Genomic DNA, 15,206 nt, shown 5'->3' on the forward strand with positions numbered 1-15,206 from the left:
GGAACTACAATGACATTTATGATGTTTTTCAATGACACCTGTTCACTTTCATTCCCTCCTTTTACTTTCACTCTCTAGAAATGGCCCAGCTGAGCAGCTATGACAGTGGTAACCCTGAAACGCCAGAGACCGAGACAGATTCCACAGACGTGAGTGATAGAATTGAGAAGTCTTAAATGATTCTGCCGACTCTGTACAATAACATCCAACTAAGACAAAGTGTTGATGTTCATGTGCAGAGTCGAGGAGCCACCGTACAACCAATTCAGCTTCAGCCTCAACCCAAAACTAAAACTCCACGTGAGGAAGACTTTGAGACCATTAAACTCATCAGTAATGGAGCCTATGGGTAAGACAACAGGATTTCACTGTCACATCAATAATTATAAATGCTAAATCCTTTGAAATTTGTCATTATCCATCGGCTCTCCCATCACTTGTCTTTAATAATTGTAGAGTAAGAAGACAGTTAAACAATTAGAAGCTTAATAGTGATGCATACCTCTCTCCACTTAGGGCTGTGTTTCTGGTGAGGCATAAGGAGACCCGTCAGCGATTTGCCATGAAGAAGATCAACAAGCAGAACCTGATCCTGCGAAACCAGATCCAGCAAGCCTTTGTGGAAAGAGACATCCTAACATTTGCAGAGAACCCTTTTGTTGTCAGTATGTTCTGTTCTTTTGAGACAAGGAGACATCTTTGCATGGTTATGGAGTATGTGGAGGGTAAGAAACACTTATAGAACTATGGGTGACTAAGGTCATGGAGGATTTTAGTATAGGATACACCACAGAGTGATGCTGTAGTTGAATGTGTTTATGTGTTTCTGAAGGTGGAGATTGTGCCACTTTGTTGAAGCACATTGGGGCTCTGCCTGTGGACATGACACGCATGTACTTTGCTGAGACTGTTCTAGCACTGGAATACCTTCACAATTATGGCATTGTGCACAGAGACCTCAAACCTGACAAGTAAGTACACTTAAGACCAAACCACGGTGCTTGTAGTTGACTTTCCATCATTTATTTAAGGCTTTTTATTTGTTCTTTAGATTCCATCTCACTTTCAAAGAGTACAAAAACAAGCTTGATAACAGATCAGTTGGCTTTGGTTTAGACAGCTATGTTTTTAGATGGATTGATGGCCTTTTTTATATTCACTGATGTCAGAAATAAGAATGGCCTGTTTTTCAACAGTCTGCTGATTACATCTATGGGACACATCAAACTGACAGACTTCGGCCTGTCCAAGATTGGTTTAATGAGCTTAACAACCAATCTATATGAGGGCCACATTGAAAAAGATGCCCGTGAATTTCTGGACAAACAGGTACAGAAACTTTGTATTTTGTCTGTTGAATTTATATATTTATTTATTGATTATTGTTAATAAAAGGATACTCCCTTTTTTCCTCTCTACATCAGGTGTGTGGTACTCCTGAATACATAGCTCCTGAAGTCATTCTGAGGCAGGGCTATGGAAAGCCAGTGGACTGGTGGGCCATGGGCGTTATCTTGTATGAGTTTCTCGTGGGATGTGCTCCCTTCTTTGGGGATACTCCTGAGGAGCTGTTTGGACAAGTCATCAGTGGTAAGTGCAAAAAAAAACATTATTTTCTGAAAATTTTCATGATGAGAAACATTGCTTACATTATACAAACACGAGTGGCCAAACTTTTGACTTGTATGGTATGTGATGTCAATTATCATTATTAGTCTTACTTTCCTAATCAGTGATGATCTTCTTTACCGGTCAGTAATTAATTTTGAAAAACTTAATAGACCCCTAAAATCAGGCTATTCTTTTGTTCACTGTCTAAGATAAAATGCTCTGAAATCTGACCTGTTAACCTAATTCTGATGTTGTTGAGAGTCCTTCAAGAAATATGATTCTGAATGTGTGGTTCAATAGATGATATAATCTGGCCAGAAGGTGATGAAGCTTTGCCTCCAGATGCTCAAGATCTCATCTCCAAACTGCTGCGCCAAAACCCTCTGGAGCGTCTAGGAACAGGTCCTCTAGCACACAAGCTCACACTTACTTGCACAGACTCTGACTTGATCTATTCTCTAGTTTAGTCTTAGAGGAGTGACTTGACTGATCTGCTGAGATTAATAGTTTATGGATAAACCTGAACAGAACATCTTAAAAAGACTTTTTCTTTCATGTTATCCTACATCTCTGTTTTTTTTTTTTTTTTTTTTATATTTGAAGAGATCTTCTCTTTCCCTGTCTCACAGGGAGTGCGTTTGAGGTGAAACAGCACAGTTTTTTTACTGATCTGGACTGGAACAGTCTCCTGAGGCAGAAGGCAGAGTTCATTCCTCAGCTGGAGTCGGAGGATGACACTAGCTACTTTGACAGTACGTGTTCAGGCAGCAGGGGCTGTAGTTAAATTTATATATAAAAAATGACACATTATTCTCTCTGCAATACAGATGCACACCACATGGGCCTACATTCTCTAAAGTACAATTTGAAATCTCTTTCTTTGACCCCACTAGCACGCTCAGATCGGTATCATCACGTGGACTCGGAGGAAGAGGACGACACAAATGATGATGACCATCTGGAAATCCGTCAGTTCTCCTCCTGTTCACCACGATTCAGCAAGGTGTGAAGTAACACATGCAACACATGTCTTAACGACAGCAAAAACAATGATATAAGACATTCAATTGATAGCTAATGTTTTATTTAAAATCAAAATAATTATGCCAAGTAGTATACAGTAGTTCAAAGTAGGATGAAGTATAATAGTGCATATGGATGGCATATATGTGACCCTGGACCACAAAACCAGTCTTAAGTCTACATTCTTCAAAATAGCAGAATAAATAAGCTTTCAATTGATGTATGGTATATTAGGATCAGACAATATTTCACCAAGATGCACCTATTTGAATATCTGGAATCTGAGGGTGCAAAAAAAATCTAAATACTGAGAAAATCACCTTTTAATTTGTCCAAATGAATTCTTACGGTATATGAAATGAATTCATATTTACTGTAGGAAATTTAATCTTTACTTAATATCCTAATGATTTTTGAAAAAAAAAAAAAAATAATAATTTTGACCCATATTTTTTTTGTTGCTATTGCTAAAAACATACCTCAGCGACTTGAGACTGGTTTTGTGGTCTAGGGTCACATATAAAGACACTGTATCTGTTATGCTAAATTTTAAGTTAAATCTAGTGTCTTCAGCAGTTTATACTGTTTTTAACTGTTTATAACTTAATCAATCTTATTCTCTCCACCAAAATCGGTCTCCCATGTTTAGGTGTACAGTAGTATGGAGCGTCTTTCCTTGCATGAGGAGAAGCGCACCCCTCCTCCCACTAAACGCAGTCTGAGTGAAGAGGGAGGAGAGCGTATCGACAGTCTCAGTGGCCTAAAGTCTCGAGACCGGAGCTGGCTGGTGGGCTCACCTGAGATGTGAGTGAAACACCTGAAGTGATTCTGATAAATAAATCATTTGTAGTCAAATTGTAGTCAGATATTTGTTCAGCATGGTGTAATGAACTGGTCTTTTGTAGCCTAAGGAAGCGACTCTCTGTTTCCGAGTCATCTCACACCGAGAGTGACTCCAGCCCGCCTCTGACAGTACGTCGCCGCTGCTGCTCGGCTATCATCGAAATGCCTCGATTCGCCATTTCCAGCGAAGAGGATGGTGGTGTGGGGGGCAGGAAGACCCCTGTGAGGGGACCTCGTGGGGAAGATCTGCCTCAGGCCATACCAGAGCTCCCTGTGGAGAGAGAGCTCAGACTGGATGAATCGCCAACCACACCAGGCTCCACTTCCAGCCAGATCAGCCAATCCACACTCACACGTCAGTCTTGTGGAATTATTCTGGGAACTAGTATTTTTTAAATGTTAAAAATATTTTTAAGACCATGTATTATTAAGGCCCTATACTTATTGAGGTATAAAAAAAAAAACACATATACAAAAATGAATGGGATTTATTATTCTGAGAGTTGGCCATTTTTTGTAGACATATCGCTGCTAATTTTTCATCTGTGTGATTTCAGCTGGTGGTTCTGGTGATGTGTTGGATCGAGCTTCTCGCTACAGTGCTGAAGGATCTGAAAACTTCACTCCTAAAGCCATCAGTGATTTAGCAGCTCGTAGAGCTCGCCACAGACTGCTGTCAGGAGATACGGAAAAACACACATCACGCCCACTTAACAAAGTCATTAAGTCAGCTTCAGCAACTACACTTTCACTCTTGATTCCTGCTGGTAAGTACAAATTATTGGTAATTGTGATTTTGTCATGCAAGACTTGTTGGTCCTTGAACAATAGGATGATATGATGATAGTTTTAGCAATCCAATTTTTTTTTAAATCCTTATGATTTGTCAATAAAAATATTGTTCCAAGACGAACATGGACCATGTCTTACTAGTCTCTTTTTTGGACTGGCTGGCTCTGTCTTATAGAATAAATGTATGGGGTGGTCTATCACACTTTAACTGAGGTGCAATTTCTTCCTTTTTTTCAGATCACCATGGTGCCTCTCCTTTGGCCAGTCCCATGTCCCCTCACTCGCTCTCATCCAACCCCTCATCACGTGACTCCTCGCCTAGTCGAGATCTCTCCCCAGCCATCTGCAGTGTCAAACCAGCCATAGTCATCCACCGAGCTGGCAAGAAATATGGTTTCACCCTGCGTGCCATCAGGGTTTACATGGGAGACACAGACATTTACACTGTGCACCACATGGTCTGGGTGAGTACGTCAGATACAATTATTCTCCATGATGGATTTAGACTATACCAGTGTTTGGTTTTGAGTCCTCTAACATATGGCTTTGCAGCACTTGGAGGATGGGGGACCTGCTCATGATGCTGGACTGAGAGAGGGAGATCTCATCACACATGTTAATGGAGAGCCTGTCCATGGACTCGTGCACACAGAAGTTGTAGAACTCATTCTCAAAGTACGTTGACAGCCACAAACTGAAGCATTGTTGCTTTAGAAATGATTGATATTCAGGTTAACATATTTTTATGTTGCAGAGTGGCAGTAAGGTGTCCATTTCTGCTACGCCCTTTGAGAATACTTCTATTAAGGTTGGCCCTGCACGCAAAACCAGCTACAAGTCCAAAATGGCCCGGCGCAACAAAAGAACCAAAACCAAAGATGGACAAGATAGGTGAAGTGAAAATCCATCAAATCCACATACCTATGTCCCACAGAGTTCTTCTGATTTCAAGTCCTCTGGCTTACATTTGTTGTCCCATTAATGGTTTGTATAAACTTATCTACTACAGTAAGAAGAGAAACTCCCTGTTTCGTAAGATCACCAAGCAAGCGACCCTTCTCCACACCAGTCGTAGCCTGTCCTCTCTGAACCGCTCAGTCTCATCAGGCGATAGTGTCCCAGGGTCTCCCACGCACATGTCCCCTCGCTCACCCACACAGGGCTGTCGTTCCACTCCTGACTCTGCCCACTCAGGTGAATCCTTTGTCTTTAACTCTTACGTCAAAACAGAAATCACAGTAGCAAACAGTATTTAAATAGTTTTATATACATCATACAAAAACAACTACTGCCAGTGTGATTTTATACACATTGCTACAGACAATATTGCAATTTGTTTCCCATAACGTAATCAATATTATATCTCAAGCCATTACATTCATCTTCATATTTCTTTAATAAGTTTAATCTTGAACCTTGAAACTTCTCTTTCTCTAATGCAGTGGGTGGGAACTCATCCCAAAGTAGCTCACCTAGCTCCAGTGTGCCCAACTCTCCTGCCAGTTCTGGACAGATCAGACCAAGCTCTTTGCATGGTCTGGCTCCCAAACTGCAGCGCCAGTACAGATCCCCCCGCCGGAAGTCTGCAGGCAATATTCCCTTATCCCCATTAGCACGTACACCATCGCCCACCCCTCAAAACACCTCCCCACCACGTTCTCCTTCGCCCCTGTCAAACCACCCGCTCATCACTTCTTCAATAGGCCAGTCTTTCCCTGTCAAACTCCACTCTTCACCTCCATTAGTAAGACAGATATCCCGCCCGAAGAGTGCAGACACTCCTCGCTCTCCTCTGCTCAAACGTGTCCAATCAGCTGAGAAACTCGCAGCCTCTCTTTCTTCTTCATCCTCATCTCCTCCCTCCTCTACTGCTGATAAAAAGCTACCAGTTGGTGCCAGCCGCAAACACAGTCTTGATACCTCACATTCAGATTTTAAAAAAGAGATGATGCAACGAGACCCCAGTCTACAGAGCCTGCAGGAGTCAGCCAGTGAGACTCTGATGGGAGGAAGAGTGTCTCCTGCAGAAAAGGGCAGTCTGCAGAAAAGTTCAGTTCGTAAACTGGGCAGGCAAGAAGGTCCTGAGTCTGGAACTGGAACTCTGGGACTTGTTCCTGGGAAGAGTAAACTGAAAGACAAGCTATCTGCCATACGCCAGGATCGTGCTGAGCGCCGTGAGTCTCTTCAAAAGCAGGATGCCATCCACGAGGTGGACTCCTCAGAGGATGAGACCGACGAAGGGTCAGAAGATAGTCAAGATGGACGCAGGACAAGCTATGTTCCTCCTAGCCATATATTAAGGCCTACAACTGTAATGGCCGCTCCCCATAGCATCAGGATGGGACCAGCAGCTCCACAGACACTGGGACTGATGTCCTCAATCGTTGCACCCCCAGCCTTACCTCAGCCCAGCCGAGGACTGCAGATACAATGCCAAAGTACCACTCAGTCTCAGACACAAAGTTCAATATCACCATCAGTGCAAGCTGCAGCCAAGCCCCCAGAACAGAATCCCACCACCTCTATTATGGCTCAAAACTCAAGTTCAACCCTAGCTGAAGAGTTGAAAAATAAAGAATCAAAGGCACAGGACTCTCAATCCACTATCTGGCCATCTCCACCTCAACCCAGCCCCCTGTCCAGTACCTTTTCCACCCATGGTAGTGCCTTTACCTCTGTCAGCAAAGACCCATTCATCAAACCCACCACACCTCCATTGGATCCCCGGAGGTCCCCTAAAACTTCTGAGCCCAGGTCCAGAACCAGTGGTAAAATGGATCCTAGCACTGCTTCTGGAGTGGCCAGAGATATCCCTGTTGCTACCACCCCAACCGGAGGCATCACAAAGGAGATGAAGGAGGCTGACAACCGCAGACAGGCTGCGGCTGCTGCTGCTACTGCCACTGCTGCAGCCTCTCCATCCACTGCCTCTGAGAGCGGAATGGACAAAGTTGTGTCTCAACTGGCCACTGTGGCTAAGAGTGTGCTTGGCCCTGTCAAACTCAGCATCCCAGGTACTAGAGAGGCCTCAGAGCGTACAAAGGACCAGCGTCCCCAGACAGATCCCACCTACCCGAAGATAAAAGAATGTCGTCTGGAACGTCGTGATCCTCCCGACTCTTTGAGTCCCTCTGCTGCTTCTGGCTTCCAGTCTCCACAGCTGACTGAATCTCCCTCTAAACAATCATCATCTAAATCTGAGCCAGTTTCAACTTCTCAGAGATCTTTGGTGGTCCCAGGGACCAAAAGGTCAACTGCTCCAAACCCCCAAGCCGGGGAAGAACATCAGGAGAGACCAGAGACTCTGCGGTGTGGCACCACACCAAGGCCTAGATCTGAAGCACAATCTCAGGCCCAGGCAAAGTCTAGTTCCACTATTTCACAAGACAAATTCAAGACAACGTAGCAGCCTTGCAGAAAGACCCATTTTCTCCAGCTTTAATTTAACTTGCCTATGACTGACAAATACACACTGTAACACAAGGCATGTTGTCCTGTTTATTGTCAGTATTCCTATGAAAAAGATTTCTGAAAGATAAGATGGAGGTGTTTACAGACGAGCCCAAAAGCTTCATTTCAGAATGTCTTATGCTCTGCCATTCACTAAATAATTGAAGCTTTTGCTTCAAATTGCTTTGATTTCTTGTTCCACCTTTTAAAAAAAAATTCTCAGCAGCTAGAAAATCTGGAAAAATGCTTTGGTCTGCACCCTGAGAGACAGAAACCGTGTCAACTTGAAGTATATTACCTCTTCATATTATCCTTCTATTACTTTAAGAATCATCTCTTGTACTAAGTATAGTTGCCTTAAAACAACACCTAAACATTTCACATATTTCTTTTTGCCTATTCATCTTTAGAGGAAGACATATTGCAGCAATAAGAGTAGCGTATCCCGAGCAATTTTCACAAACATACAAAGTTGATTTCATCACACCTGTAGTATAGTTAATAAGTAATATAAAGAGAAACCAAACTGCATTTTCCTCCTTTTCCCACTTGCACTTGTGTCAGCTTTCAATTGTGTCCAACAACTGTGAGATTTGTGAGGACTTGAGATTTCCCCTATGGCACAGCCGTCACTAATGTAATATTTATATGGTAGCTGAATTTGGAAGTGTAATGCAGAATAATGATGGCCAATAAGTGCATGAATTACATCTTTACGTGTTACTTAATGTTTCTAATCAGAATTAAAGATGTTATTAGAAATGATTTGGAAATACTCTGTATAATAAATCATGTGATATTTGGCCATCATTCACATCCCACTAAAGTTATGTAAAGTTACATAGCTTAGCTAAAGACATCACTTGTTACTTGCACATCATTATGTCTAGATCGTGTTTGGTTTTGTCTCTGTTCAAGCGGACCATTATATTTATTCTTCAGCTTACCCGTTTTATTTTCTCTTTCTCTTAATATCTGGACCAATTTCCTGTTGTGTCTGTATATTTGTTTGCTTTTTTTTATTATTTCGGCAGACTTGTATCTGGAGTTTGTGTGTGTGTGTGTGTGTGTGCGCCTGTGTATAGAAGCATGTTCGAGTGTATGTTCGTGTGGGTTCTTATATAATGCATATTTTAAAAAAGTCTGTTATTTGTTTGTTTTATGCCCTAGACAATGGGAGTGTATTTTTGATTGGTGTCCTTTCTTTGCCATATTAGCTCTGTCTGATTCAGCTCTTTGTCATATACTGGACAAAGATGTATTTGCACAAACCCTTTTTATTTTGTGTGACAATAATATGAAAACCAATAAATACAGTATCCAATTAGATCTCAAACTTGGTTGGGGTTTGACCAGTAAGTCACACTGTGGTACGTTGTCATATTATCTTGACTTAATGTGTTAACTCCATAATGTATTTAAAGGTTAACCTGTGGAACTTTGAATGTTTTAACCACATTTTACATTTATCCACTCAGTTTACCTCCTCATTTTCATTCTTATTGTTCAAATTTCAACACTTGCCTGTTATAAAAGTTCTAGGTGCCATCTCTTTTCAACACACTCCTGTCCTACTTTTGGCCCTGACAATATGGAAAATTAAAGTGTTTTAAGTTGGTCTTAAAACTGATGTACAGTTATGCTATGCCCTAATTCATGTTTTGTCCATATAAAAAGTGACTGGATGTCTTGCTCATTTACGTTTCTTTAAGGATTGGAGCTGTTGATCGCATTGCAGCTTGAAGCTCCATTCCTAATGAACCTAATTAACCCGAGCACCATGATCAGTGAAAAAAATGCACTTGTAACGAGAATGGCATTTGGACAAAGTTTGAAATGCATCTGTGGGCAGTCAGGTTTAATAGAGTATTTTTCCTGTTGTGTCTAGAGAACACTTATCAATCCTACACTAGTGGCAAAGGCATAAAAGTACAGTTATTAAAAAAACTAAACAAGGTTAAATGATTATGTCCTGAATCCCACTCCAAAGTTATCATTCTCATACCCAATCTTCAATCTCAATTTAAACTAAAGTTGAAGGGCTTATAGAAACTGCCCTTAAATGTTTACATGTGTTTGATAGATCATTTTTGGCACACTAGTGCATTATGTCTAAATGATATGTCATATGTGTAGTTTGGGTGCTCAGGCACATTTTGTAACTTAGATGATGGCAGACCGCTGGTGATTTCCTTTCTGGTTGTATTGCATTTGAGATTTTACAGGGTATAAAGACATTATGAAACGGTCGCATTCAATCGACAAGCCTAGTACTTAGTTTTTAACATTTTTTTTTTTTTTTTTACATGTAGTCTCTGATGACCTGCTTCACATTCTACCCATTTTTACCAAAAAAAGGAAAATAGTTTCCTGAATTATGTGTGTAAATGTGCGAAATTCATCTCTTTCTAAAGTCGTGAGCTGCCGTGGGCTGTGAAAGTGAGTGCTAACTGCCTTCTCATGTACGTGATGGGGATGATGATAATGGTTGGGCTATTTGTTGAGGTGAAGTCGGGTGTCAGAATGCCTGGGGTGGTCATCTATCAATGTCCCGCATGCCACCATGCACGCAAGAGTGAAATTTAATCTCACACACCATCTAGAGCAAATTTACCTGCCACCTCTCACCTGTGGTATAGCTTGGCTTTTTATGAATGAAAAATCTTTGGAGTACACATACACGCACTACTTAAATCTACCTACCCTAAATACACACTTAGACTTCATGTCCCACTTAAAATACCACTGCCCTCTCCTAATATCTGTATGTTTGTTTGTGTTTGACCCAAATGAGATGGTTTACTTTTTATGTAAATATTTTTAAGTCTGGTGTTCTGAGTGTCTTTAATATGAGAAGTCATTTTGTGTGCAATGGCCACTGCCTTAGACATGACGCATAGAGAGAATGGGACAATGACTAGATATTGTGTGTATTTTAAGACCTGACACTCAGTTTACAAGGGAGTCAATGGTGATACAGTGGCGTTGTGGGTTTAGGGCTCTGCCCAGGTGTCAATCATGCTTTGTCCAAGACTAAAGGAGACAATGTGGTTGTACAGACACAAGTTTGTGCAAAGGAAAAAAAAAAACTGCTAGAGTTGAACCAGTGCAATATGTTACAATGTTCTTTTGTGTTAAGACGCATGTTTGTTGTTAATTCTACCTTATGGATAATAAAGATTTTTTTTAAGTAACTCAGCATGTGGTTTGTATTAATTCACTGAGTTTGAGAGATTAAGTTGATGCAGATAGAGCTACCAAACAGATCTTGCTAGCAGCAAATGCCCAGTAGTGTGGCATTCAACAGAACTTCAGTATAGTACTGACACAAATTGAAATGAAATTGCCAAAATGACCTTTCAAAACAATTTAAAATACCCGTCTTTCATGGCTTGGACAAACCGTAATCTGATACTGAATATCACTAGTATAGTGTATATCTCCAGAAATAAAACAATAAAGTATTTTTCTTCTTGTACTTTTTGTACAGTATCTAAGCTCTACAAAATACTTCTGCCAATAGAAAATTACATGGTATTTTCCATGGTCCAGTTAAATTCAAATCTATTAAATGCTGAAAAGCAGAGTAAAAAAAAAAAAAAAAAAAAAAGTGTTCAAGAAATCACTCTCGGCTTCATTCCCCCTTCCTTTCAGGATGTTAAATGGATCCCTAATGGGCAGTTATTTAGGTATTTGCTCACCCACCTGTCTTGAGCTTTTTTTCAGGGAGTCCATTGCCTTAATGAATGTGGAAGACAGTCAGCACAAGATGTATCCACCATGTTAAGAGGCATAGCATGCTAACGCTAGGCACTGACATGACAAAGTAAAGAAGTCCATTAGATTCTGGTGAGTGCATGTTTTCTCAGGCATCTTAGATGGGCTGCATGTATGTTCAAGAGCTGTATGCCCTGAGGGCAAAGACAAAGCGGTCAAAGGTTAGCCGGCTTGCTTAAAAAGCACCCACCATAAGGGATAATTGGATTCTGTCCTGCCTTCATCCACTATATTCCCATCAGCAGGCCTATTAAGAAGTATACATTGTTAAAATGTGCACACTTAAACCTTCTCCACAGACCCCCTCTTGTACCATCTCCCCACGGCATGTGAACCACTAGAGAATGGAGATGCTTCAATGACCCAATGTGTTTCTTTCTCTCTGCCCTCCCCCCACTGACAGGAAGCTGGTGCCACTGATGGATTGCCGGCTGTGTCTGTCTCTGACACCCGCTCTACATGACCGGGTAAATTCATTCCTTTCCTGCCTCTCTCTACACAGCCGCCCATCCCAGCATCCACTGCCTGACAGCCAGCCTAATGGGGGGACCAGGCCAAATGGATTTCAGGAAAGAGGTGAAGGGGGGCAGGGCCTCAGGGGGGCAGTAATTCTCCCCTATTTCAGAATTTATTTTCCCCAGTCCTCTCACTTTTTTTCCTCACTTCCAAGTTTTTTTTTTGAAGAAAGGGAAAGGAAGGAGAGGTTTCACTGCCTATTGATTCAATTTAAATGTGACAAGTCTGAACGCAGGTACATGAATCATTGTATCTTATTTACGAGCATGAGCCACATGTTGAAAGTTAACCTTCCAAACTGGCTCGGTGCACTAGATAATAGGATACATAATAAATACTATCATCATTTCGATTTGATATAAGATGTTAGCAAATAGTTTTACCTACATATAGTATGGCATAGAATAATGGCAGGTGGAAGCTACATAATGGTCTAATTGCTCTCTGTGGTACCACGTGCCATGTTTAATGAGCCTTATTCTGTGTGATGAATGTGTGAACACATAACCTGTACATTTGATGTTGCCTGCCAGACAAATAGTGTGAAAGTTCAGTTGCGGGGAGAAATTAATTTGCCCGTGGAGAAGAGAAACAGAGTAAAGTAAAGTAACTACTTATTTTAATTCATTTTTTATTTTCTATAAACAATTGTATATTGAATTTTCTTCTTTTTATTTTTATACTGAGTAGAAACAGTAATGTAAAACAAAAAGAAACAAAAATATAAAATCTATAACCCATCCCATCCCACTGCTAGCCACTTATTGCCCCCCCCCCCCCAAGTGACCCTGATATCCTCCTGGCGATAGACACCTGCTTCTGCCCCAGGTCCGATTGCAGTGGATGCAAGGAGGGTAGGCCTTTGTCCCAACAAGTTAAAAGATTATGAGCTGTAATAGATGGGCAGCTTTCATCTGTTTCCTTGCTTTGGCTCAAAGGAGTTCTGTGAGGCTTCATATGTTGTGCTGTTGGCACTGCACAGACCGTTAAGTCAGTTAATTTTGTGTTGTCACATGGCACTTAGTTGCTCAACTGTCTTAGGTCTTCTTTGTCGCATCTTCCTCTTTATGATGCACTAAATGTTTTCTATGGGTGAAAGATCTGGACTGCAGGCTGGCCATTTCAGTATCCGGATCCTCTTTCTACTCAGCCATGATGTTGTAATTGATGCATTATGTGGTCTGGCATTGTCATGGGGATGACCCTTACGCACAGAGATTGTTCCAGATTCTCTGAATCTTTGGATGATATTATGCACTGTAGATGATGATAACTTCAAACTGCAATTTTTCTCTGAGAAACTCTCTGATATTGCTCCACTATTTTTCGCCGCAGCATTGGGGGAATTGGTGATCCTCTGCCCATCTTGACTTCTGAAAGACACTGCCACTCTGAGAGGCTCTTTTTATACCCAATCATGTTGCCAATTGATCTAATAAGTTGCAAATTGATCCTCCAGCTATTCATTATATGTACATTTAACCTTTCCGGCCTCTTATTGATACTTGTCCCCAACTTTTTTGGAATGTGTAGCTCTCATGAAATCCAAAATGAACCAATATTTTGCATGACATTTCAAAATTTCTCAGTTTCAACATTTGATATCTTATCTATATTCTACTGTGAATAAAATATAAGTTTATGAGATTTATAAATTATTCCATTCCTTTTTTACTCACAATTTGTACAGTGTCCCAACTTTTTTGGAATCGGGTTTGTAAATCATGAGGGCTCTCATCACTTACTTAGGAAAGAGGTGGATAGATGCATGAAGTACCACTTATTCAGATGCCACTTACAAACTCAGCAGCTTAATATTCAAAGTTTAACAAACTATTCTACTAATTCCAGATTTCTCTGATTCTTGTTTCGTCATATTTTGTACATGGCATGTTTGAGAAGTCGTATTTTACTGCATGAATTCCATGACCAACCAGAAAGAATTAAGTATTTCACAAATAATAACAATATTAATAATAATAATTCTAGCAATTTTCGTATATTTTCAATAGCTCCCGGGTAGTTTTAAGCCAATACTAGTTGAACATTATGGTATAGAAAGAAACAAAAATTCTTCCTGTGTCTTTCTCTTTTGAACTGCTGCACAGATGCGATGATCTTTATGAAATCTTATTGTTTTTCACTCATGTTGACTGAATAAATAGCTGTGGTTAAGTCTCAAAGCTCTCCCTCAGTAGGGGTTAATAATGACAGATGGGAGAGTAGGGTCTATATGAGGGTCTCCATCACTGTCACTCTGATTGATTGCGACATCAGCCGAGATAAAAAGATGCTGTCTTCCTTGCACAAGAGCCCAGCTCCCTGGGGAGAGGTGAGAGAGGAACCCCTCCTAAACATACACACCTGCATGTACATGTGCTCAAACACACCTGCAGGTGGTCTCCCTGCTCCCTTTCTCTTTTCAGGCCCCAGAAACACAGATGTTCCTGCTCTTGTATCTCTTGAGATTCAGCATGGCCTCTAACACTCACCTGATGTGTCCTTTATTTTCTCCGTCTGTTATTTTCTCCTCTCTCTGGTCACATCGTCTTCTACATTACAGTACTGATAGAACATTAAAATTTGATGGCAGAAAGTCAACAGTGTTCGTGTGTTTGCCCCGAGACTCTGCAGTCTTGATATTATTAATAATTCATCAAGGTTCTGTGTTTTTGAAAATCCCATCTGGCTGCCTTTCTATAACGAAGGCCTGAGTTCAAACTTCAGCAGCGAAGAAGAAAGTTTAAGTTCTTGTTTTTTTCTCCATCTGTTCATCTATATAGGAAAGCATCTAAGGTGTGTAACCTGTAAATATATAAAAACCAAGAGTGAAGCCAAGGCTGCAGGTCGCACTGAGCTGCATTGCTGCTTGTACAAATGTTTTTAACTTTTTTCAGAGCTTTGGTTATGTTAGACCGCACAGCTCAGGACTAAGAGACCTGGGTGCCCTTTATTCACAAAATATGTCATCAACAAAGAATAATAACCCCCCTCTGCATTGTATTGATGGTTACACAGTTGAGCCATAGGAGGGCAGTATTTGATTGAGTCATGTGCCATAAAAAGATAGACCTGGTATATCTCATTCAGTGTCAGTGTCATCTGATTTAGTCTCCAGTAGGGCTTCTATATATATATATATATATATATATATATATATATATGCTGCTTAGTTTATATATATATATATATAT

General features: G+C 40.8%; 1 protein-coding gene across 5 annotated transcripts in view; it reads left to right on the forward strand.

Annotated features, from left to right (window-relative positions):
• The window catches only part of mast2 (microtubule associated serine/threonine kinase 2), a 126,914-nt gene extending 116,001 nt beyond the window's left edge, over window positions 1-10,913 (forward strand). For all 5 annotated transcript variants that reach the window (XM_026213529.1, XM_026213532.1, XM_026213530.1 and 2 more), the window contains 17 exons: window positions 79-149; window positions 240-349; window positions 517-725; window positions 833-971; window positions 1,197-1,329; window positions 1,425-1,590; window positions 1,912-2,013; window positions 2,241-2,363; window positions 2,505-2,614; window positions 3,284-3,438; window positions 3,540-3,832; window positions 4,035-4,244; window positions 4,507-4,733; window positions 4,822-4,944; window positions 5,024-5,160; window positions 5,279-5,463; window positions 5,712-10,913. In XM_026213529.1, coding sequence (XP_026069314.1) covers window positions 79-149; window positions 240-349; window positions 517-725; window positions 833-971; window positions 1,197-1,329; window positions 1,425-1,590; window positions 1,912-2,013; window positions 2,241-2,363; window positions 2,505-2,614; window positions 3,284-3,438; window positions 3,540-3,832; window positions 4,035-4,244; window positions 4,507-4,733; window positions 4,822-4,944; window positions 5,024-5,160; window positions 5,279-5,463; window positions 5,712-7,675 — 4,457 coding nt within the window. In that variant the 3' untranslated portion in view covers window positions 7,676-10,913. The remainder of the gene's footprint in view (window positions 1-78; window positions 150-239; window positions 350-516; window positions 726-832; window positions 972-1,196; window positions 1,330-1,424; window positions 1,591-1,911; window positions 2,014-2,240; window positions 2,364-2,504; window positions 2,615-3,283; window positions 3,439-3,539; window positions 3,833-4,034; window positions 4,245-4,506; window positions 4,734-4,821; window positions 4,945-5,023; window positions 5,161-5,278; window positions 5,464-5,711) is intronic.
• Window positions 10,914-15,206: the final 4,293 nt, after the last annotated feature.

Source organism: Carassius auratus, chromosome 31, assembly GCF_003368295.1.
Source record: "Carassius auratus strain Wakin chromosome 31, ASM336829v1, whole genome shotgun sequence".
In the NCBI taxonomy this organism is placed as follows: Eukaryota; Metazoa; Chordata; class Actinopteri; order Cypriniformes; family Cyprinidae; genus Carassius; species Carassius auratus.